Here is a 26,346-nt window from a genome sequence, read left to right as displayed (position 1 = left end):
TATGTATACACACACACACACACACTCACTCAGACTTTTTCAGAGAAATAATTAAGATATTACATTTAATTTGTGTCTTTCCCCCCCAATTGACTGTTAGATGCTTCACTTTCACCAAACTATACATATGGAAAATTGACTTCTTTCTCCAAATTACTGACTTAAAAACCACCATAGAGACTGTGATTAGAGACATCCATAATCAGACTCAGATTAAGATTTCTGCTTGTGCATCAGAAAATTGCTTTTTCATGGTTTCTAAAGGCTGCCTTCCACCGTCTCTGACTCATAACAGTATTTATGGAGCCCGAATGACTGATCTTTGGCTCCTTGCTCACATATCTCCTTCTCTCCTCCTCTATCCATCCTCGCCTCTCCTTAGCTAGAGGGAATCCCAAGTTTACCATGGCGTAACCATATAGTTTCCATCAAAATACCATATTTACTGCCAACAAGAAGACACCCTTGCAACTGTATATCAGTATTGTGTTTTTTTCAGGCATCATACTGTTGTGCACAAGCATGTTTTAGTTAAATATTTTTTAAGTATAGCTCGTAATTATAATACTGCAACATGGTGTGAAACTAGTGCTGAGAAGAGTTTTAATTTGTATTAATTAATGTTTATTTTGTGTTTTTGTTGCAGCACCAGCTTGGGTTTAATGAAGTAGTTGCAAATAGTTGTGAACACCAGTGTTGCCAAGTCTGCGGTTTTCCCGCGGAATTGAGCAACTTTAACACTGTTGCCGCGGGTTGTTTTTCATGTCCGCGGGTTGAAGAGACTCCAATAGTAACATGATATTTATCCCATGAAATACGAATTTTATCAGGGGAACCCAGCCAAAAAACGTGTATTTTAGATAGCGATTGGGCGGGTTTTCTTGTGTAAACCTGGCAACCCTGGTGAACACCCACAGGAGGGCAGTGTTTCTTAAAATTTGCCCAGGGTTCGGCACAGACATGACCTTGAAGCAAGACCGGGAGTGAGGTGATGATGCATTTGAGGTCTTACATTCATTCACAGACAGTTTTGCACCGTTCTCTGGTTTTTAAATTCCATTCCTGCATATATAAATCACTGTAAGAAAAAAGACTGACAGAAACTGGCACTGAGACAGGACCTTTTCAAAAGGTACTATGTACATTTAAAATCTCCAACAGACTTTAATTTCTTTTAAAACAAGAATTGATCAAGTGGTTTTTAAGCTCACTAAGGACCCGTTTAATAAGATTTTACCAGAAAAATGTTTTAGAATTTCTTATCAAGTTAATGTAAAATATCGTGTGTAGTTTTAATTATTGTATCTTTCTTTTTGTTCGGTTTTCATTGTTTTTGTATTACTGTAACTTGTAGTTTGCAACTCTGTTTTCGCTGTGGCATTAAAATCTGAATTAAACAAACAAAACAAACACTTCAGGTACTTTTTAAGGTACTATAATACATCCATTTGGGGTAAATATGGTAAAAAGGTGTACCATTTCAAAGTACAGTCCCTGTGACAGTTTTTTTTACATTCAATACAATATTTTGTGAAAAATTGTAATACACTAACATTCAAATGTTTGGGCAATGAAAGATAAAAAATTAAAGAAATTAATTCTTTTATAAAACAAGGATGCATTAAGTTGATCAAAAGTGACAGTAAAGACATTTCTAGATTTCAATTTCAAATAAATTCTGTTCTTTGGAATTTCATTCAGACTTTAATATTTCATATCAATCAAAGAATCCTGAAAAAAAGCATCTCGAAAACATTCCACTGAAATATTAAGTTTTTTTTATTTTTTGATTGCTTGTGAAGTGATTTGGAGCAACCAGGGGCTTAACTGTGTGAGAAATGACTGACCCTCAACACGCTGTGAAAGCAGAAGCCTCCTATTTCACCCGGAGAGAACGATAGGAAATGATTTTTGTCTTCCTCAAAGAAGGACACTGAGGTGTTCGGAGAAAAGACTTCTGTTCAGTTCTTGCACTCAAAAAAAAAGAAAAACGTTCAATAAAATTAAATTGAGGGAAACATCCTAGCAATTAAATTAGTTATTTTCAAAAGAAAAACATTTATTTGTAATAGTCTTCAATGAACAAAAGTAAACATTTAAATAATTTTGTTACCTACCTTTGCTGCCTACCTAATGCAAAGAAATTAAAACACTGATTGATTGGTTGATTCATTTTTATTTTATTTATTTATTATTTTACCAAACACTGACATTCATTTTATCTGGCATACAACAATAAGCAAAAAAGTACAATAAAGAAAAGAACCACTTTAATTATTATTTATTTTATTTTATTTTAAATAAAGTAAAATTAAATAAACAGTTTAAGTACATGATCTGAATTAAATGTTTTTTTTAATTCATGCAATGAATTATGACTTAAAAGGGATATCAGATATATAAATAAAAATGTATATAAGAAATAGTTATATATATACATACATATATACATACAGTGTATTATATATATATATACTGTATATATATGTATTTTGAATTCCTATGGATTCAGTAAACATTTTACAAATCAAAACCCGACTGTAAGTAGGGTTGCAAAGGGGTGGAAAATTTCTGGTAAATTTCCGGAAGCTTTCTAAAAATCCCTGGAATATTCCAAAAAATCCTGGAAAGTTTCCGAAATTTTCCACCTTTTTGCAACCCTAACTGTAAGCAATGAAATTACAGTATGTTGTGTGACAAAATTCAAGAATTTAACTAAATTTAACAAGTCAAACGTTTTCAACCCTCCAAAATAATGAGGCAGTGTGGCTTTTTTGTGAGGTAATCTCACAATTACCTATTTTAGTTTTTTACTCTGAGACAGAAAAACAATCATCCATTTTTTTTTTTTTTTGAGCACGGCAACAAGAAACCATAAGATCCATTTATCAGCAGCCGCTCTGAGTTTTGTCTTAAAAAGGCCAGAGATGATGTTCCTAATTCTTAGATTGTCTCAGCGTTTGGCTTTTGCACTATCAACCCCACTTTTGTTTGATACGGAAAGACCATCATTAGTTCTTGCTCTCTCTTCGTACTTGTTTATTTTCACTTGAAACCGTCAGGCAACGTGCCGACCCACGAATGAAAACAGAATCTGAGAACTTTTATCAATTAGCCCTGATAAAGATGACAGAACATTGAGCACAATGTTCATTTTCAAAAGGAAACACACGTGTTTTGTCTTAAAACAATGTAATAGTGTCGAACTCGCTCTAAGTAGCGCTAAATAAGCCCATTGAGTCGTTTCCTGGCTGAGGTGATCCAAACCAAACATTGATCCAAGCTGAACTTATGGATGTTTGCGTTCATTGATAGGGCCGTTTAAAGACCCTCAGTGCAGGTTTAGACAAACAGTTGGCAATGTGTTTGAACAGCTCACAGCATTAACCGATCCGTTTCATCTGACACATTAACGGGCATTAATCATCACGCGCTGCATAATGGAGCATTTGTCTGTCTTGAAGTGTATGTTATGAAAGTCTCTCGTGGAAATTCAGAATAGAGTCAGGAAAAGTGACAGGAAATCATATAATATCTCATGGAGATTTGGGCCTACATATTCTGGCAAGATATGCACAGATAAGGCCCGTTCAACAAACTGACTCGAGGAAGTTTAAACATCGCTATGCTCTTCAAGTTAAAGTACCGTTGCACAATGTAAACCAGGGCCGAAAAGCTCTCTCAGATTTTCATCAGAGCTGTTCAGAAAGCCCTATTTATTTCCAGCCTGTATGACGGGGAAGTGTAATGTAAAATGTAGACCAGCTATATCTTTCATTCTTTGGAAAGATTAAGAAGTGCAAACTCATAAAACCCTCAGGAGGCCGACAGACAGCGGCAGTACAACTTTAGTTCTGTTCAGTTTAGTTCAGTTTAGATCAATTTAGTTCAACAGAGCTGCTGGCAAATGTCATTTCTACAGTAAAAATAGCAGATGTTTTGAGTTTTCATTTCCAGTCAGTTCAGCTATGTTAAGTTCAATTTGGTTCCGCTCAGTTAAATTCACTTCAGTTCAGCAAAGTTGAGATAGATTTTAGTGTCAAATGTCAATTCAGTTCATTAAACTACTGATGACCTTGTTCAGTTCAGTTAAATTCAGTTCTGTTTACTTCAGTTTGGCTTAGTTCATTGATTTCAGTTCAGTTTAGTGTCAATTCGGTAAACTGATGGCTAAATGTCATTTCTAAATTTTCTCTTTTTATTTTTAATTCAGTTCAGTTAAATTCAGTTTGGTATTTCCCTTATTGAATTCAGTCCAAGATAGTTGAGTTGTTGTGTTGGCAAATGTAATTTCTAAATGTAGAAGTTGTTTATTGTTTTCATTTCCAGTCAGTTCAGCTATGTTAAGTTAAAAAAAAAAATTCTGTTCAGTTGCATTCAATTCAGTTCACTTCAGTTCAGCTTAGTTCAATTTTAGTGTCAATTCAGTTTATTATACTACTGATTGCATGTCCAAGTTCAGTTCAATTCAATTCAATTCTGTTTACTTCAGTTTGGCTTAGTTCAGTGTAGATTGGTTCAGTTTTGTGTGAATTCAGTTCAGTAAACTATTGATGGCTAAATGTCATTTCTAAATTTTCCTCTGTTTGTATTTATATTTAGTTCAGGTCAGCTAAGTTCAGTTAAATTCAGTTTGGTTCAGTTTATTTTAATTCGGCTAAGTTCAATTCCATTTAGTTTGACAATTGAACATAGTTTAGTTCAGCTCAGCCAGTCTTATTTCCTTTAAATGCTTCAGTTTATTTAGTTTAAGATCAGTTTAGTCAAGTTCAACAAAATTGCTGGCAAATGTAATTAATTTCTAGCAGATGTTTCTTATTTTCCTTTCCAGTCTGTTCAGCAATGTTTATTTAAATTGTGTTCAGTTAAATTCAGTTCACTTCATTTAGATTCTGTTCAGTTTCATTTCAGTCTAATCAGTAAAGCTCAACAAAACTGTTGCAAAATTTCATTTGTAAAAGAATTTTTCTGTTAATTTCAGCTATGTTCAGTTAAATCTTATTAAATTTGAAGTTCAGTTAAAAGTTCAGCTGCCTTAAAATGAATTCAGTTAATTAGTTTAGTCCCTTCTGTTCAGTTTAGTTCAATATTGATTGAGTTCAGTTTGGTGTAAATTCTGTTTAACAAAACTGCAGATGGCTCAATGTCATTTTTTAATGTAGTGGAATTTTTCTGTTTTTATTTACATTCTGTTTAATTTCAGCTATGTTCATTTCAGTTTGATTCAATTCATTGTAGTTCAGCTAAGTTCAGTTGTTAAGCTCAGTTCAGTTCAACACATCTACGTTTAGTTGTCTCACTCTCAAACTGAATTTAGCTTAGCACTGTCTTCTGTTCAGTTCAATAATGTTGCGCTCAGTTGAGTTGAGTTCAGCTTATTTATTAGCTGCTGAACAGCATTTTTAAATGACATTTCTAAATGTAACAGATTGTGGACGTGTTTTAGTAACTATGACTCAGATACAGACGTTTAATGAAGTACTTCCTTGATGATTAGCTCTTTTTGTTGGTCGTGGGAGTTTTCCAGTGCAGCCATATATATAATACAGACTGTCAAACCAGCAGCGCCTGAGGTTGTTATTTAACTAGAGCTCAGTGAAACAGCAGTGAAAGTAGTTTTTCTTGCTCCCCTTGGTGCGTCCAACACAAGTTCACGTTTTCTAGGAAGCACCTGCTCTTGAGGTGTTTTTAATGAAGTCAATCACGATTGCAAGTCTTTTTTTATTTTTGAAAAGGGGTTGAAAGTTAATTTACAGTTATATATATATATATTGTTTAATATTTGGTTTATATCATTAACTCTTTTGTGCATAGTGTCATTAGAAAAGGACAAATGCATGTGTTGATAAAAATATGCAAAATCATTGAAAACAAATGTGATCTGTTCCTACCTTAAGTGGTTAATTCATGCATTAAGTTTCTTTACCAGATTGCACATTTGTGTTTATCAAACTGCTTATTTTAACAGTGGTACATACAGTCAATATAATCATCATATATTCCCCATTAATGAAATGAAAAAAGAAAACAGTGAGTTATAACAAAAAGCCATTTTTATTCTCAAAGACAAATGATACAATCATCAGAAATGCTCAAAAATCTCACCATTTTTTACTGGATTGTTAGTCCCATACAAACAGGTTAAAGTTTCACAAACTTTATGGATGAAACAGGACGAAAGATTGTCGAAACTGAAACATCTGTACAGTATGTGCAAGGAAGGAATGCTCCCGTTGTTTACAAACCAAGGATTGTGTTCAATCAAAATGATGCATATTTCCAAAGCAGGATTTCCAGGGTTTCAAATATGAAACACTTTAGTTAACAGTACAGAAACAACAATAATGGAGCGCAAAAGACGTCGCGGAAGCATTTGGTTTTCTTCATGAGTTAATTTGACCTTGCATACTTGCAATGTAAATGAAATTTGCAAATAAGGAGAAGCCCAAAACTCTCTGTATATGTCTGTGATAATGACAGAACGTACTGTATGTAAATGAAATCTCAATGCTTTTTTTTTTTATGTATAGAATGAATATAAATAGTCTCATGGAAGGAATCTCTGCTATTGACCCATAAAACCGACTCTTGCAAGGGTACTACATATAAAAAAGTCAATGAAAAACATAGTCCATAGCCCAAAAGCATATAAATATTTGGCCCTGTGACATGTTTGATTAAGACAGACCAATGTTGTTCTTGTATTATCAGGCATATTGAAGCAATTAAACATGGATTCATACAAAGTTAACAGTGCAGAGGTTCTTTACATTTGCAGTTACCTGCTTGCAGCTTTTTTGTAAACATTCTGTAAACATAAACGCTCTCCTCACTACCAGAAGACACCACGGTAAAAGAAAAGGCTAAATCAAATAGTGGGGCAGTTAAGAACAGCAGTGTAAGTGTAGTTATTGTTACCGAACTCAAAGAAATGGAGTTTAATACTGTACAGAAGAAATGACAAATGTGGGTGGTACACACATACAGGTTTGTTTTAAGCTCAAATTAGTTGTTTCTGCCACGACCTTTGATTTCAAATGGAGATGCAATTCATTTTGGGTGATTTTCTTAAAACTGATCTTGTTCAGGTTATATTTCATCACAAAAAACGAAGGAAAAAATAAACATGATATTGTATTTTGCATGAGGTTTAGGACCACGTTTGGTATTTGTTCAGGATTTTTCATAATTTTTCATAATTATTATTTACTGTAAGATGAATAAAACGCATATTTACTAGCGCTGTCAAATGATTAATCGCGATTAATCGCATCTAAAATAAAAGTTTTTCTTTACATAATGTATGTGTATGTGTATATTTATTATGTATATATAAATACACACACATGCATGTATATATTTCAGAAAAATACGTTATGTTTATATATTAAATATATTTATTTATAATATAAATTATATGAATATAAATATAGACATGTAAATATTTTCAAAATATGGACAGCTGTCAGATCAGCAGTCTTCCCCATGATTGTGTAGCCTAGTGTAAACTGAGAGACCATTTTGAAGGCTCAGGAAAGCTTTGCAGGTGTTTTGAGTTGATTAGCTGATTGGCATGTCACCATATTCTAATTTGTTGAGATAGTGAATTGGTGGGTTTTTGTTAAATGTGAGCCAAAATCATCACAATTAAAAGAACCAAAGACTTAAACTACTTCAGTCTGTGTGCATTGAATTTATTTAATACACGAGTTTCACAATTTGAGTTGAATTACTAAAATAAATGAACTTTTCCACGACTAACTAATTTATTGAGATGCACCTGTATATATATATATACATAATAAATATACACAGAACACAGACATATATTATGCAAACAAAAACTTATTTTGGATGCGATTAATCGCGATTAATCGTTTGACAGCACTAATATTTACATTTATTAAAAGTATTTATATTATCATTACTGTTTCACTATAATTTGGAATACGATTTTTCACATTAAAGTAGTTTTTCTGAATTGGAAAAAAATTATAATCCTGAAAACAGGATTTATTTTCTTCATGCTAAATGTAACTTCTTGATTAAAATATAACCCGGACATGCATTTGTGTTTTTGTTTTTGCCATTTAGGCTTCATTTGTTTTACATCCCTTTAAAAGAAGAAGTGCTTTGTTCTAAACAAAAATAGAAATAAAAAGACAAGTGACGTTTGTTTCAGAAGGGCGCTGCCAGCAGCCTATTAACTTACATTTGGACAAACATTCTATCAAGTAGCACTTGTTGTTGAATCCAAAAACATACACAATATTCTTCAAAGACGCCAACTACAAAGTGTAAAGAAAATTTCATTATTACAGATATAATTGTTTCAAAATTTGCAGGAGTTCTCTTGTCAGTGATAATTTCATCCCAACTCATTATGGATTGCTGACCAATAAATAAATTCTAGAAATGGAGATGATAAACTTTTCTGGTAAACATCCATTGTGTAATTTAGGCTACTCAATTTGATTGTCCGTTCAGTAAAATGCCTTGCAGCCCAAAGATTCTGTTGTCTAACATGCCAGTAAAAGTACTTGATTATATTGTACCTCAAGAACATTAGCACACAGCAAAGAGACATTTCTGAGTTTGATTGTTGTAGTACAGTTTGCATAGTGTTTAACTAACCTACAAAGTGCAGTTAACCATCCAGTTATAGAACAGAAGGCTGACGATCGTATTGGTTTCATATCTGCACAAGAGACGGAAACTGGCCGTTTTATCATTGCAAGTGCATGCGTGAGATTTGATCATGTCTGTATCTGAAGATGCAAAGGTTTAGGCCACTGCTGCAAGAGTTTGGTCGTTCTTGTAGTCACCGAAAAACATTAAATAAAAAATAAATCTAAAATAAATTAACTAGATAAACATCGGATACCAAAATCAAACAAGTGGAGAGTGCAGCACGTCACCTCTCGTAACATATCTTTGTACATTTATTGATCGTTTTTGTTATAGATGTTACTTGCTCAGATGTACTCAGTCTAAAACATTTCTGGATGTCTTAATATGTAACGTTTCTGACTGAGAATTTATTCTGAGAAAAATCCACAAACGTTTAATTGTGGATATAGTCTTACAATGAAATGTCCTTCCTTCATTGCTTACGTATCATTGGATTTTCTTTTTGGTTGCTTTACAATAACAATAATAATAACAAAGCATTTAAATTACAAAACGAGTAAATATTTCATTAAGTTATTAATAGATGTCCCAAAAATCAAACGTCTTAAATTTTGTCCCTCTAAACACATTGCATAATTTAATGTTTATATGGCTTATATTGCTTCTCGAATCAGTACTGTTTGCTACCATTTCATACATAAATTAAAATAATCAGAGGGAATTAATAGCTGACTTCTAGCACGCATAAATAAAAAAAAAACAAAAAAAACAATTGCTTTCAGTGTTAAGAAATGCTAAATTATACCGAGTTAGTATAAAAATATTCTGCGCCAATAGTATGGATGCATTCCTATTGCAATGAACATTTACTCAAGGACAGAAAAAGGGATAGTTCATCCAAAAATAAACGTTCTGGCATCGTTTACTCTTAAATATAGGTCTGTTCTTTGCACAAAGCTATTGAGTGAGCTCACAAGTCACTTTGTTGGTGCTTTTCGGAGTTTAAAAGCCCCAAACACCAGGCATGACAGTGACAGTACACTTTTGTTGTATCTAAATGTGCAGCATCAGCATTGTGCTAAACATCTCCTTTTGTGTTCTGCAGAAGAAAGAAAGTCCTACGGGTTTGGAACGACATGAAGGTGAATGTATTTTCACTTTTGGCTGAACTATTCCTTTAAATTCAGTGACTTGCATTATAGGTTATATCACTGATGAAGTGGAATGTCAGATGAATTAGACTAAAGGTGCGTTCACATTTACCGTTGCTAATATTGCATTAAATATTGCTAATATGATCGCACCTTATCATTCCCTGTAAGGGTCATCTGTTTTATAGAAAAAAACCTCAGTGTAGTCATAAAAATACACTGCAACCATTCAATATTGTACCAATGAGTACCAGTGAGTACCAATGAGTACCAATGAGTTTGTGCTTCTAATCCGATGATTCTTTCAAGCAATTATCTCTCGCTCTTGGTCTTTAAGGCTAACAGTGCTGCATTGAGGTCTCGTTCGACCAGACCGTCTCAATATGGTCTCCAAACGGACTCGTCCATCCTCCCGCTGGAGTTGAGAACAGTTGGCGAGCTGCTGTGGCTGCCGTCCGCCTCACCTCCGTCCGCCTGATTGGGCAGGTTGGGGTTGATGAGGGTGCTGCCGGTGGACGCGCTAGTGCAAGGCGGCAGCATCCTGGAGGGGGATCGATCTCCGCCCGGCACCATTGAGAACTGGTACGACCCGGACGAGGCGCCGTAGTAGAGGTACGGCGTGCTGCTGGTCTGGAAGGGCCCACTTTGGTTCTGGGTGGAGCCGGGGTACGGCGGAGGCAGGTAGGTGTGGTAGTGGGTGGTGCTGGACATGCCCAGAGACATGCCCGAGGTGACCGGTGTAGGGGTGTATGTGAAGGTCGCGGGATAGTGCATTCTGGGACTGGGGAAACGGGAATCTGTGAGAGAGGACAGACCGGGAAATTGACGTTCAAACTGCCGCGGGTCGGCCGAGAACGGACTGAGATCCGACGTACCTGGTGGAGAGAAAAAAGAACAGCTTTTTTTAGTGATATTTAAATCAAGAAAAAGTTTTAAGCATGTCTTCTTTCAGTGCGGTTCAAAAGTCTGGGTGCACTATAGTGAAAATACTTTTTTGTGCATTTTTAAAAATTGCTATATACTTTTCAGTACAATTTCTGTTATATCATTTAATTATTTATAATAATAATTTTTAATAATTTATTTTATTTATTTACATACTGGTAAAAAATGTATGGCTTGAATGCACTGTAAGTCGCTTTGGATAAAAGCGTCTACTAAATGCATAAATTATTATTATTTATTATTATTATTTATATAATCAGAGCATTTATATGGTATGAAAACAATCAGGAAAAATAGGGTTAAAAAGGTACAACATAATGATTATTACAGTACAACATAATGTTAATTTTACTCATTGTTTTTGTATAAGATAAATGCTCTGATTATATAAATCAATGATATAATCTTATGTTTATAGATTTGTAAAGATACATTTTCCATTAACGTTTTCATTGTGTTAATGAACAATTGTGCATTTTAACTTTATTTTACTTATCTATCATGTTGGAAAAAGTGCAGAATCTGACATATTTTAATTTTACATTCTACATTTTCTTTGTATCTATTTTTTTAAGCCTAAGAAAAGTTACATAATATATTACATAATTTATTGTCAGACTTTTGGGCCCCATTGCATATAACATTCAGTTTTAAAATGGATTCATTCGTTTATTTCAGTCTATGTGGGTTTTTTATACTATCATATTTTTTGTAGTTAAATATTTAGTTTTGCTAAATGCTTCTAGGTGACTTTAACTCTTTTCAACTCAGTTGTATTTATTTATTAGCTCGCCTGTGACACCCTACATTGTTTTTGAACTAGATGCATGCTCTGAAGATAAATATAATGACTTTTGACTGTGACTACTTTAAATTATGAGTAGCTTGAGTTTCAAAGTAGCTTCATCCACATCAATTGAGACCGAAATGAATAAAGGAACATTGTTAAATCAGACAGAAGAGGGCGCTGTCATATCATTTAATTATTTATAATAATAATTTTTAATAATTTATTTTATTTATTTACATACTGGTAAAAAATGTATGGCCTGAATGCACTGTAAGTCACTTTGGATAAAAGCGTCTACTAAATGCATAAATTATTATTATTTATTATTATTATTTATATAATCAGAGCATTTATATGGTATGAAAACAATCAGGAAAAATAGGGTTAAAAAGGTACAACATAATGATTATTACAGTACAACATAATGTTAATTTTACTCATTGTTTTTGTATAAGATAAATGCTCTGATTATATAAATCAATGATATAATCTTATGTTTATAGATTTGTAAAGATACATTTTCCATTAACGTTTTCATTGTGTTAATGAACAATTGTGCATTTTAACTTTATTTTACTTATCTATCATGTTGGAAAAAGTGCAGAATCTGACATATTTTCATTTTACATTCTACATTTTCTTTGTATCTATTTTTTTAAGCCTAAGAAAAGTTACATAATATATTACATAATTTATTGTCAGACTTTTGGGCCCCATTGCATATAACATTCAGTTTTAAAATGGATTCATTCGTTTATTTCAGTCTATGTGGGTTTTTTATACTATCATATTTTTTGTAGTTAAATATTTAGTTTTGCTAAATGCTTCTAGGTGACTTTAACTCTTTTCAACTCAGTTGTATTTATTTATTAGCTCGCCTGTGACACCCTACATTGTTTTTGAACTAGATGCATGCTCTGAAGATAAATATAATGACTTTTGACTGTGACTACTTTAAATTATGAGTAGCTTGAGTTTCAAAGTAGCTTCATCCACATCAATTGAGACCGAAATGAATAAAGGAACATTGTTAAATCAGACAGAAGAGGGCGCTGTCAAACTTAATTTGCATACAGCTTAAACTAACTAGCCTGTCAACACAAAACTCCCCTTTATAAACTCAAAAGAAGCTTGTGAAGAATGAAGCGCATGCAACTTTATCTGCATTTCTCTTCCAAATAATGAGTGTGAAAAATAATGGAAGTAAATATGAAGATGCTCTCCCAAACAATTTGATTAGAGTGAAAACAGTTTTGTCTTTGTTATTATACGAGTCAGTGTTTGAACGCCCAAGCCATGAACGCGTCAGAATGACACTTCAAAGTGCAAGAAAAAAGTTCATATTGTTGCTCATTGATCCCGTTTGTGACTCCACATGAACAGATTCTCTTTACAAGCTCAGTCTGAGGAATTTTAATCAAGGAAACTGCAATAAATATTAACCGACCGACAAGAGAAACTGGCTCATCTCGCATGTCAGCGGTTTAATTACTCTAGCAAAACATAAACTTGAATTAAATGTTTATTTGCAACCTGAATTACACAATACTCGGGTTGATTCAAGGTCAAGATGAAGACTAATGCTGCAAAAATGTCACCGGGCCATAAAAGATCAATATGCAAACGAACTGTCAAAAGGCGCTGACGTGCTGCTGAAAGATTGTGAGTTTGGCTTCTGGCTGTTTGTTTCTTGAGCGGCGTTTGCTGAAGGTTGTCCGGAGGTTTGTATGCAAACGCGTCGTGTGCGTTCACGCTCACATGCGCAAACACACGCATCCTCGCATTTATATGAATATCAAAGAGAAATGTCGGAATAAACTGGGAGCGCACATGGAAACGCTTAGAGGAAAAAACAGTTTCCACAGGATGCATAATGAGCAGTCTCAGATGTGGTGGCATGTCTGCGATTAGCCAAAGAGAAGGGCCGATCTACTCTCTTAGAACCACAAGATGTTTTTAAATTATAAACCACTAATGGGCTGTGACTCCCAGAACCCCAGGAGAGAGAATCCCAGAGGAACGTCTTATCATCTCCACATCTGTCTCTTTTTGCACTCTGCATTCATCATGATCTGCTTTTCAAATGGAGCCGCCTGCTAAATTAAAGGCTATAAACAAACAATCCCAAACTCCTCTCCTCTTTTCCTTTCCATTGCATTTCCCCTTTCTTTTCCTTTTCTTTCTTTCAAACAAACCCAAACTCTTTTCTCTTCCTTTCTGTTTCCCCTTTCATGACCTTTCCCATTTCAGTTACCCATTTTATTTCCTTTAGTTCACAAAAAAGTAAAATCCTCTCTACTCGCTTTCTTTTCCCATTCCCACATTTCTTTACTTCATACAAGCCCAAACTCTTTTCTTTTCCTTTCCACTTCCCCTTTCCTGACCTTTCCTATTTTCTTTCCTTTGCTTCAAATCTAAACCTTTTTCTTTTCATTTCTCTGATTTTAACTTACTATTTCCTCTTTCCTTTGCCATTACGCTACTTCAGTGAAACCATTTTTTCCTCTTTCTGTTTCTGTTTCCGTTTTCCAGTCCAATTTCCATTTTCCTTTTTCATTTTCTTCAAACCAACCAAAATGATTCTCCTTGTCTTTCCAATTCCCATTTAACTAAAACTCCTTTTCCCTTCCTGATCATTTCCCTTTTTCTTTCCTTTATTTCTTCAGACAAACTAAAACTCCTTTTCCTTTCCATTTCCCCTTTCCTAACCTTTCCCAGGTTATTTGACCCTTTTCTTCCCTTTACTTCAAACAAACTGAAGTCTTTTCCTTCCCGTTTCACTTTTTCTTACCATATAATTTCCCCTTTTCTTTACTTAAAACAAACCAGAATATTTTCCTGTGTATTTCCTATTTCCTTTCCAATTTCTATTTCCCCCTTTTCTTTTACTTTAAACAAGCTTTCCTTTCCTTTTCTTTCCATTTCCTCTTTCCTGACTCTTCCCCACTTCAATTCCCCCTTTTCTTTCCTTTCACTTCAAACTCAAATCTGTTTTTCCATTCCTTTCCCTTTTCCAATCTTCGTTGTTCTTTGAATTCAAATAAACCAAGTATCTTTTCCTTTCTGTTTCCCCTTTTCCTTGTCCATTTTTCCTTTTCTTTCCTTCACTTCAAACAAAGTCTCTGATCTAATCACGTCTCATCCTTCCTCTCACCCTGTTGCTGAGGTAAAGTACGTTTTTGTATGTCTTTCCCGTCAGCTTGTCTGCTGGTTTAGGAGCGGTCGCGTGTTGTCCATGAGCGCCGCTTTATGAGTGACAGTTCGGCAAACTTTACAGAACATGTGTGGCCAATTATGAGCAGATTGTCTCTCCACATTATCAACTCTTGACATTTCAAACCAAACAAAAAAGACACTTCAGGGAGACAGTGCAGAAGAGAGGAGACCCAAGTCACATTTCCAAAACAATGACAGAAATTCACATATACAACCTTCAATCACCATTAAACATCGCTCCTCGCTGCAGACATTCACGAGAATGAACCCATTATGCTATCGGCTCTTGCCAGACCCTTTTTGGCTAAACTTAATACGACATCAATCACTTTGTATTACAGGGATGGTGTGGTCTAGTAGCTGAAGCTCAAGGCTAGAAACCAAGAGGATCATGATGGCTCAAGCTGTGACCTATCATCAGTGTGATCTTGCGACCTTTGACCTCGGGTTGCCTGCTACAAGACTGCCTGCTTACTTTAAGAGCACATTAAGAAGTACAGAAGCCACTAACAAAGATGTATAATGGTGTTTTGGGGTCAGTAAGATTTTTTTCTTTTTTTTTAAATGAATACTTTTATTCACCAAGGATGCATTAAATTGATCAAAAGTAGCAGTAATGACATTCATAGTGTTAAAAAAAGATTTGTATTTTTCTAGTTGTTTTAAATTGTAATATTTCACAGTATTACTGTATTTTTGATCAAATAAATGAAGCCGTGATGAGCAGAAGAGACTTCATTCAAAATCATGGTACTGCTAAAGTACTTTTTTGTATTCGGTACCTTGGTATATATCAAAATACCATGGTTTTATGGACATACAACATGTTTTTTTTTTTTTTTATATATATGTTTAAAATCCATGTTTTGTGGATATGTACCATGGCATTCTCTGAAGATCCTTAGATGAAGATCCATTTACTCATTTGGAAGATGTCTTTATCCAAAGCCACTTTTTATCAAGGTATACATTTGATTTGTATATGCATTCTGTGTTATTGCATATATCAAAGTACTGATATATTCAGACTTGATACCATCATTGAGTCCACCAAACATGCTTTTAAACCAGCCTCCTTAAACAGACTTCCACAAAAGGAAAAATCAAAGTTCTATACAGTCCTCCAGTATCCCGCTCTGATAATTCATCGCTCTCTGTGTAATATTATGCATGCCTTCATCTGCGTCGTTATCAGTCACCAGGTCTCTGGCTGAAGGGTGTAACACGAGCCCACGGTGGAGAAGAACAGCCACGCAAGCAGCTGCAGAGGGTGCGATGCGTTCGGGACGTGTCTTCTCGAGACCGAGCCATTCAGCGGCGCTCCGAGGAAGAATAGGGGGCGTTAGGACCAAGAGGTGCGTGTGTCTCTTTGAGGAAAGAACAAAGGCTGACATCTCCAAGATGAAAGCCGGGTGAAATCTAAACTAATTAAACCCAATGAGGCAGCTGGCCGGGGTTCAAAAAGCAGCCACACCAAGAAGCCATTTAAACTTTCACATTCGCTCCAGGCTCAAAGAAAACAGTTAGGGTGGGGAGCCAAAAAAAAAAGTTCAAAAACCAACCTGGCGGAGAGTCAAACAGGTGTATTAAAGAAAACGTCCACGCTGTGTGTTTGTTTCAAAACGAACCCCAAAGGGCGGGTGGACCGCAATCTGGTGCCTATTTCATTAATAAAGGCACGGTCACAGCAAGCTCTTCCTAGGGTTTGGACTCGAGAGCTTTTGGATAGTTGACGAGAATTGCTTTTTAAAACCCCATCTAAAACTATTTTAAACAACATTCTCTTGTAATGATTGTTCATGCAACCGTTATGAACGCATGTGAATTTAAATGCTATGTGGAATATTTGTATGTTTTAAAAATGCATTTGTCATTTAAAATGATCTAGTATGGATGAAAAAAATAAATACAATTATGCATGAAATATATAATAAATTATTGTGCATGCAATGTGTGTATATATATTAAAATTATGCATGCAACTATTTATTTATTTTATCGCTTTAATATTTTATTTTATTTATACTACTTTTTCATTTGTTTTCACTCAATAGTTTTAAATGCAATATTTGTGCATTTTAAAAATGCATGTGTATATATATATATATATATATATATATATATTATAAAAAATATTTTAAATATTTATATTATTTTATTTTATTAACTTTTAGGACAAAAAATACAAATAAAGTAGTATAAATAAAATAAAATTATATAAGTATTTAAAATATATTTTTATAAAATGTATTATTTGATATAAATGCTCAATATATATATTTGCAATATTTTAGAAATGTATTTGTTACAATGCATGATCATTTAAAATAAAAACGAAAATACAATTGTATAAATAAAATAACATTAAAGAGATAAATAGAGAAATAGTGATCAGTTACTGAAGTTATGACGTACACTTTCCCTGCATTCAAATAAATTCTATTATAAAATCCAATAGACGTGTTATGTACCAACTACCCGTTTACCTTTTGAGGTCCGTGAGGCAGAAACTCTAGTCTGTTTTATTGTTCCTTTTCAAGGCATTTCAAAAGAGAGTTGAGTTCAAAGACTCCATCGGAGAGGACGGGGGTTAGGGGAGATATTCTTTCAAATGCTCTCTATTTTTAAAGGTGCTATTGCTTGGAAGCCATTTGCCCACGGGCGAAGTAACAAACGCTTGCAAAGCAGAAAGTTAACGCTGGAAAAATGCTTTGATTCGACTTCAGCGAATGAGTGTTTGGACAAATGTTCACGGCTAACACGATCAGCTAAGAAAGTAAATACAGGCACGTTGAGACACTCCATTTCCCACATTTCTGAAATGAGTGGTTGGCAGAGAAAGCGATATGAGCCAGAGGAGAATTTAATTGCTTAGAGGTTGCTCTTTTATATCTCAGTTGTGATTTCATGTGGAGTCAACAAGTGAAAAACTCACTTTACTTCTCTAATCCCACATCTGTCTGAGTGAAACAGGATGTTCAATGCATAAAAATAGGGCGGGGCTTGATTTGATTTATCTTTAATTGATTGGGTAATAAAAATGAGTCTATATGACAGATGGTTGCTAAAACAGCCTGAAAAATGTTGATTTCAACTTGAATTTAGATATCAATTTTGACTCAAAAAACTAAAACTAAACTTTAGGAAATAATATAGGACAATTATATAAAAAATATAGGAAAATTAAAAATAAAATACTTGGAAAAAAAGAAATTGACAACATGTTTTTGAAAGAGGTCTCTTGTGCTCACCAAGACTGTATTTATTTGATCAAAAAAACAGTAAAAACAGTAATAAGTTTGGGGTAAGATAAAAAACAAAACAATTTCTATTTCAAATAAATGTTGTTATTGATCACATAATCATTAACAAAATATAATAAGCTGTTTTCAGCATTGGTAATAATAAGAATCATTTTTAATAATTGAGTTGTAATAATAAGTGAGCAGCAAATCAGGATATTAGAATGATTTCTGAAGCATCATGTGACACTGAAGACTGGAGTAATGATGCTGAAAATTCAGCTTTGATCACATGAATAAATTACATTTGTAAATATTTTAAAATGGAAAAGTTATTTTAAATTATAATAATATATCACAATTTTACTGTATTTATTGTAAGTTTAATCAAATAAATGCACCCTTGGTAAGAAGAACCCTCTTTTAAAAACATTTAAAAAATCATTTTTATTCCAAACTTTTGGCCAGTAGTGCGTAAAATGAAGGTGGATTTGATCTTGGGAGAACTTGTTGAGAATTTAAGTATCAAATCTGAGCACAGTTTGAGACATTGTCTTAGTCTCATTGCTGAAGCATTTGAGATAATAGAGCTCTTGTCTGTGATTGGACTTTCTATAAGGTGTTAGTTTACCTGAGAGGCGTCTTGGCACGTCGCTGATGGTGGGCAGGCCCGTGGCGCGGGTGGAGGACAGCGGGGTGGTGGAGTGGATGGAGGGAGACGTCATTTGGCTCAGGTAAGGAGTGTAGGGCTGCTCGTAGGACCAGGGCGGAGAGGACTGCGCCTGCCGCGGATCTGTGAGCATGATAAATGAGACGACTCCAGTCAACATCTGCACGACAGAATCCTCAAAGATGTGTTTGGGTGTGATTGTAGCCTCTTCTCTCAGGACCACAGCAGTGCTTTTATAGCTCAGTGATGTTTACAACAGGGACCTCAAAAATGAACGGTATCACACACCACCACAAAAAAAGAGTCAGTCTTGTGAAAGCTGTCAGGAACATGTTGGGTTATGTTTCACTCTAAAAGCGAAAGAAAAAAAGTTATGTTTTGCAGACTTTTTTTGTTTTGTTTTGCAAATTAAAAGAAATTGAATTCTATTTTTATAACCATTAAGATGTTTTGCATGGTTATGATATCTTTGACATATATGTATACAATTGAAATTAAAGTAAATAAAAATAAATAAATAGGATGCATTATAGGGAGCGGGTGTGTTGTGTTTAATTGTCATGAAAATAATGATGCAAAAGAAAAAAGTTATGTTTTGCATATATTAAAAGAAAATTAATTCTATTTTTAAGGCCATTAAGATGTTTTGCATTATATCTTATATATATATATACACACACACACACAATTGAAATTAAATTAAAGTAAATTTAAAAAATAAATAAATAGGATGCATTACAGGAAGAGGGTTTGTTGTGTTTAATTGTCATGAAAATAATGTGACAATGCAAAAAATTGCAGGGGTTCTGAAATAGACTAGTCTTTATGGACAACATCATTTATATATATATATATATATATATATAAAAAATTATGTTTTTGTCACCCTCAGAGTTTGGGGTAAGATAAAAAACAAAACAATTTCTATTTCAAATAAATGTTGTTATTGATCACATAATCATTAACAAAATATAATAAGCTGTTTTCAGCATTGGTAATAATAAGAATCATTTTTAATAATTGAGTTGTAATAATAAGTGAGCAGCAAATCAGGATATTAGAATGATTTCTGAAGCATCATGTGACACTGAAGACTGGAGTAATGATGCTGAAAATTCAGCTTTGATCACATGAATAAATTACATTTGTAAATATTTTAAAATGGAAAAGTTATTTTAAATTATAATAATATATCACAATTTTACTGTATTTATTGTAAGTTTAATCAAATAAATGCACCCTTGGTAAGAAGAACCCTCTTTTAAAAACATTTAAAAAATCATTTTTATTCCAAACTTTTGGCCAGTAGTGCGTAAAATGAAGGTGGATTTGATCTTGGGAGAACTTGTTGAGAATTTAAGTATCAAATCTGAGCACAGTTTGAGACATTGTCTTAGTCTCATTGCTGAAGCATTTGAGATAATAGAGCTCTTGTCTGTGATTGGACTTTCTATAAGGTGTTAGTTTACCTGAGAGGCGTCTTGGCACGTCGCTGATGGTGGGCAGGCCCGTGGCGCGGGTGGAGGACAGCGGGGTGGTGGAGTGGATGGAGGGAGACGTCATTTGGCTCAGGTAAGGAGTGTAGGGCTGCTCGTAGGACCAGGGCGGAGAGGACTGCGCCTGCCGCGGATCTGTGAGCATGATAAATGAGACGACTCCAGTCAACATCTGCACGACAGAATCCTCAAAGATGTGTTTGGGTGTGATTGTAGCCTCTTCTCTCAGGACCACAGCAGTGCTTTTATAGCTCAGTGATGTTTACAACAGGGACCTCAAAAATGAACGGTATCACACACCACCACAAAAAAAGAGTCAGTCTTGTGAAAGCTGTCAGGAACATGTTGGGTTATGTTTCACTCTAAAAGCGAAAGAAAAAAAGTTATGTTTTGCAGACTTTTTTTGTTTTGTTTTGCAAATTAAAAGAAATTGAATTCTATTTTTATAACCATTAAGATGTTTTGCATGGTTATGATATCTTTGACATATATGTATACAATTGAAATTAAAGTAAATAAAAATAAATAAATAGGATGCATTATAGGGAGCGGGTGTGTTGTGTTTAATTGTCATGAAAATAATGATGCAAAAGAAAAAAGTTATGTTTTGCATATATTAAAAGAAAATTAATTCTATTTTTAAGGCCATTAAGATGTTTTGCATTATATCTTATATATATATATACACACACACACACAATTGAAATTAAATTAAAGTAAATTTAAAAAATAAATAAATAGGATGCATTACAGGAAGAGGGTTTGTTGTGTTTAATTGTCATGAAAATAATGTGACAATGCAAAAAATTGCAGGGGTTCTGAAATAGACTAGTCTTTATGGACAACATCATTTATATATATATATATATATATATATAAAAAATTATGTTTTTGAGATTCACCCTCAGAAGAGTCCTTCTTGGTGAGCCATATTTAAAGACTCGTTGTGCACACAAAGTGGGTGACCTTTCTTTTTATAATAATATGGAGACCGAGACCGAGCAGACTAGAATAAAAGGCTGGGGGATGTAAAAAGCTTAATCACATTCAGAGCCAAGAACGGTTTCCTGTTTGCGTTCTACTGTATTCTAGTAAACACAGCGTCCGCTCTGACAGGAGAGGGGCTGGAGACGCTCCAAGAGAATGGCAAACATTATGCAAACTTTAAAGCTGAGCACACATGAGACAAAAAAAACAAAAAAAAAGCCCACGCTTCAATATGCCAAAAGTGAAGCAGGAACTAATGAAAATATTTGGACAAATGTAATGGAATTAAAGCAATAGTTCACCCAGAAATGAAAATCTGTCATTATTTACTCACTCTCATGTCGTTCCAAACCCGTAAGCTGTTATTTTTTCCGTGGAACAAAAAAGGAGGAATCTTCATCAGTCTCTGCCAGAACCTGGTCTGCACCATTTTGAATGTGATTTGACGATATTTGGGTCTGTTCCTCACTATCATATGATTTCTGAAGACTTGAATGTAGTGAATGGACGGATGCTTTTCTGTCCTTCACAGACGTGGTTTGAAGATGAAGAGAAGCATTCAACAAAACATCTTTTGTGTTCCATTAAATAAAGAAACTCAGGTATGGATTGAAATGAGGGTGAGTAAACAATGAGTTTTCATTTTTGGGTGAACTATCCCTTTAAGGTGATGTAAGCAGCCAGTCCCAAACAAAGATAAAGCCTCAAAAGCAGACAAAAGGATTTGCGACTGTCAGATTTGGCACGTCCATCAGTATCTCCTGTTTAAATCTGATCGACGTTGTCGAATTCACCATTTCTATTTCTTGCATCATTCTCGCCCACTGGCTTTTATCTTCGCAGGTTTATCTTCAGCAAATCAGGCCTCTTAAATAAACCTACCTGTTCTCCAAACACTGATGTTTGTACAGTACATAAACCACAGCCATTCTCCATTAAAGGTCATGCCAGACAGGCTGAAATAGTTGCGTTGAAGGGCCGGTTTACCTGAGATCTGAGTTTGCCCCTGCGGATTGAAGGAGTTCGGCATGGCGTTGAGAGACGGCCGGGGACTCTGGGTTTGCACGGCAACTCTCATGCTGGTCTGGCGTAAACGCTCTAACTCGCTCAGGCGCTCGGAGAACAGCGGCGGTTTAGGGGGGTCTTCCAGTTTCTGTCTGTGTCCTACCGAACAATATTAGACAGAAATTGCAGTTAATACACCTACTGCTCGATTCTGACCAACTTTAAAGGGATCGTTCACTCTAAAATGAACATTCTGGCATCATTTACACACCCTCATGTTGTTGCAAACCTGTATGTTTGATCTTTCTTCTGAGAAACTCAAAAAGAGATATTATGCAAAATGTTCAAGCTGTTCTTTCTATACAATGCAAGTGAATGGGAAAGAAAAAAAGAACTGTAAAAGTGATCCATTCTCTGTTTTACAAAGTCATATGATTGTTTTGTGTGACGAATAGATACAAATGAGCCATATAGATTAATAACACCTTAAATTTTGGACACAGATCTATTGCATGGTCGCAGAACGCTTGCAAATAAAGCACAAAAGTCATGTGGACTATTTTCATGGCACTTTTATGGTGTTTTTGTCATTTTTGGTCTGTTTACTTTTATTGTATGGAAAACATCAGTTTGTAGATTCCCCAAAATTTTTAAAATGACATTAGAGTGAATAAATGATGACAGAACTGTCATTTTTGGGGGCAAATTTTACTCCTTTATAGGGATAGTTGGCCAAATAATGAACATTTTGGCATCATTTACACACCCTTGTGTTGTTTTTTTTACTTTCTTCTGGGGAACTCAAAAATACAGTAAATGTTACGCAAAATGTTCAAGCTGCTCTTTCTATACAATGAAAAGCACTGTAAAAGTGATCCATTATCTGTTTTGAGTGAAGTCATATGATAGTTTTGTGTGACGAATAGATGCAAATGAGCAGATTAATAACACCTTATATTTTGGACACAGATCTATTGCATGGTCTCAGAACGCTTGCAAGCACAAAAGTCATGTGGACAATTTTCATGGTACTTTCTTGTCACTTTTGGTCAGTGTTTACGATCACTGTATGGAAAAGATTAGTTTCTAGATTCCCAAAATTTCTTTAAATGACATTAGAGTGAATAAGTTAAGACAGAACTGTCATTTTTGGGCATATTTCACTCTTTGAGGTGTTATGCAAAATGTTCTAGCTGCTCTTTCTATACAAAGAAAGTGAATGGGAAAGTAGCACTAAACAACACTGTAAAACAATCAAAAAGCAACTTAAATTTCAGGCACAAATCTACAACATGGTTTCAGGTCACTTGCAATAAAGCACAAAAGTTTTTATGGCGTTTTTGGGACTGTACAGAAAAGATCAGTTTGTGGATTTCCCAAAATATCCTAAGATGACATTAGGGTGAATAACTTACGACAGAAGTGTCATTTATGGGTGAATTTACTCTCCTTGTTGTTTCACACCTGTTTGATTTTTTCTTTTTCTGGGTAATACAAAAAATGTTCATGCTGCTCTTTTTAATTCATTCAAAGTGATACGATGAACGGTGCCAAGCTCCAAAAAAGACTATTTTTTCTATACTTATTCTTCTTTTATCAAGTCTTTTGAAGTCATATGACAGCTTCAAAAGACAGCTTTGTGTGATGAAGAGATGTCAGTGAGGTTTCAGAGCTCAAATAACAACTGAAATTTGAACCCAAAGCAATCGTATGGCTCCATAATAAGTCATATCGACTATTTTCATGGCACTTTCATGGTGTTTTTGTTACTTTTGGTCAGCTCCACTGTATGGAAAAGATCAGTTTGTAGATTCCCCAAAATATTCTACAATGACATTAGAATGAAAAAAAGATGACAGAAGTGTCATTTTTTTGGGTGAACTACACTCTTAAAGGGACAGTTCAGCAAATAATGAACATTCAGGCATCATCTACCCACCCTCACCTTGGTTGAAACCTGATAGTTTTGTGAGAGAAACAGATCACAATTAATTAAAATAGTCATTACTCATTGAAGTGCAATGAGATTTGAGATCTACAGCTGAAGGCAAGATTCAAATTACAGTCTGTTCCACCCAAACAGCTATTGTATGTCTTTAGGAGACATGAAATATAGCACACAGGTTGTATAAAATACTTTTATGATCCCATTATCATAAATATCACGGTACATCCACAGAAAACATGTTTCAAACAACACGATGACCGAAGTTTCATATTTGGGTGAACTGTCCCTTAATGGCCAACCAAACAATTAAACCTCGTTATTTACCAAACAGCACAGCAAAACAAATGAGCAGATCAGTATGTGGGTCAGATGCATCAGCGATCTCTGGGTCTCTGATCGCAGAGATCTCAGTTTTCACAATAGCGACTGGCGCACAAAAGGAGGGGAAGTAAATCGACTTTCTACCTGCCCGTACATGCCGGTGTTTTACACCGTGGCGTGGATCCAAAAGAATTCACAGTCAAATTACACAACTGCTTTATTTCCCTATTATTCCTATCATGCTTGAAACTATGTCTGTGAGTCACGACAAAAGCATGAACCGCCAATGTTTATTCATTCATTTCCCATAAAAGAGGACAGACTCAGTCCTCTATCCAGCAATAAAGAGTACGAGTCACACCATGCCCCCACGTCCCCATCACGTGAACCACCCTTTCCAGTCCATACGTAGCTCGACATCTCCACTAAAGAACCCGATTTCATTGGAACCGCACTGTTGTGTCAATACTCGAGAAGAATATGTGTTAAAGAGGGACTTAGTCTTTTTTTCCATGCTTGTCTGTCTCGCCCCAGTCAGTTGCTCTGAATGGCTGTAAAGTAAATATCACACAGAAGAAAAGAGAAACTCCTGCAAAAGCTTGGCCGCTCTCCAGTCGGTTCGAGCCAGAGTTACCTCCAGTCTCGCAAAACCTGATTGTGCTCTGGAGTTCGCTTGAGCAAACACAGCTCCTCATTCACAGTTGAATGTCGAGCACTTTGCGTTGAGAGCGTGAGTAATTCCCTAATAGTGTTCCCTCTCGCTGTATGCTATTAAAGAAGCACAAAAAAAGGGAACCGGTTTAATTTCATTTAAGATGAATACGGCCCCTGTGTGTGTGTGCATGAAGGTGAGCTGCTCACAAATCATCTGCCGCGTTGGAAGTGACGTGAGACAGAATCTGCCGACATTTTCACTAGGGATGCACGATATTGAATTTTTGCCGATATGCCGATATTTTTCAACTCATTTTGGCCATTGAACATTGGACATTGAAGCTTTGAAAATAACTATAAATAAACTATATATCAATCGCTGCATTTTTTTTCAGAAAGATGCAGTAGTAACCTTAACATTTTATTTTAAGATTTAACATTTGTAGATGGTCTAAAGCAAAAGAGTTGTAAAAATTCTGAAAATATTTTAGAGCTCATAATTTGTTTAAAAAATATGACATATATTACACATTAATGAATAAATCAGTAGAGGCTATATAAAATTATTTAATTTACAAGTGTCATGTTTGTGATTTTTTTATTTATTTATGTAAGCTATAGCTTCTGACCTTTAAATCAAAACATACTCATGATTTTATGACATCAATTACTGCTTCATTTAATCAGAAACAGTCTAAATGTTATTTGTGTATTTTACTTTAATTTTATTAAAAGTAGGCCAACAGCGCCCCCTACGAAATTAATGTCCATGCATTCTCAGTTTAAATGCAGCGATCCAAAACAGTGAATCCAATCATCATTCAGGCAAAACTTTGCTTAAAGAATGAGCCACACTGCTGACTTGATCTTATCGCTAAGCACACCCTGAGCATATGTGAGTTATTCGTCTTATCGGCAACACATATCGGCATAATTGTACATATCGGACCGATGCCAATGTTCACATTTTAAGCCATTATCGAGAAGGGTATAACTGCAGCCTGGAGATCTCCAAATGGGGGCGGGTACTCCAAAACGGGGTGGGAGCTCCAAAATAGGGCGTGGCTTCCTCCCATTGACAGACAGGCACATGACAAGCATGCGCAATTTTTCCCCCAATCCACTTCAGTGCAAACTCCGCCCCACAGCTGATTCTAAAGATTTTATTGGTTGTGTCAATCACAGTGTTGATTTCCTACACTATGCTACAAAAATGCTAACCCCTAAACCTACCCCACACCTGACCCTAACCTTAACCAGTGAAATTGACTGCACGGCGGGATTGGCGCT

The 26,346-nt window shown here is 34.9% G+C and overlaps 1 protein-coding gene and 2 long non-coding RNA genes across 4 annotated transcripts in view; 1 reads left to right on the top strand and 2 right to left on the bottom strand.

The window, feature by feature from the left end:
- LOC107717238 (uncharacterized) overlaps positions 1-6,988 on the bottom strand; it is a 20,969-nt gene extending 13,981 nt beyond the window's left edge. Inside the window, exon 1 of the long non-coding RNA XR_001637296.1 lies at positions 6,978-6,988. This is a non-coding gene — a long non-coding RNA (uncharacterized LOC107717238). The remainder of the gene's footprint in view (positions 1-6,977) is intronic.
- Positions 1-16,545, top strand: part of LOC107717237 (uncharacterized) — a 21,428-nt gene extending 4,883 nt beyond the window's left edge. Inside the window, exons 2-3 of the long non-coding RNA XR_001637295.1 lie at positions 15,075-15,227; positions 15,929-16,545. This is a non-coding gene — a long non-coding RNA (uncharacterized LOC107717237). The remainder of the gene's footprint in view (positions 1-15,074; positions 15,228-15,928) is intronic.
- runx2a (RUNX family transcription factor 2a) overlaps positions 9,376-26,346 on the bottom strand; it is a 66,589-nt gene continuing 49,618 nt past the window's right edge. The window contains exons 5-7 of one of the 2 annotated variants that reach the window (XM_016523916.1): positions 22,116-22,292; positions 20,115-20,276; positions 9,376-10,657 (exon numbers count right to left, since the gene is read on the bottom strand). In XM_016523916.1, the coding sequence (XP_016379402.1) occupies positions 10,161-10,657; positions 20,115-20,276; positions 22,116-22,292 (836 nt within the window). In that variant the 3' untranslated portion in view covers positions 9,376-10,160. The remainder of the gene's footprint in view (positions 10,658-20,114; positions 20,277-22,115; positions 22,293-26,346) is intronic. The other variant, XM_016523917.1, reaches the window with a different exon arrangement.

The sequence above is a fragment of the Sinocyclocheilus rhinocerous genome, unplaced genomic scaffold, assembly GCF_001515625.1.
Source record: "Sinocyclocheilus rhinocerous isolate Xijiao unplaced genomic scaffold, SAMN03320098_v1.1 scaffold1144, whole genome shotgun sequence".
Lineage (NCBI taxonomy): Eukaryota > Metazoa > Chordata > Actinopteri > Cypriniformes > Cyprinidae > Sinocyclocheilus > Sinocyclocheilus rhinocerous.
Note: the sequence above shows the minus strand (reverse complement) of the source record. Positions and strands in the feature narration are given on the sequence as shown.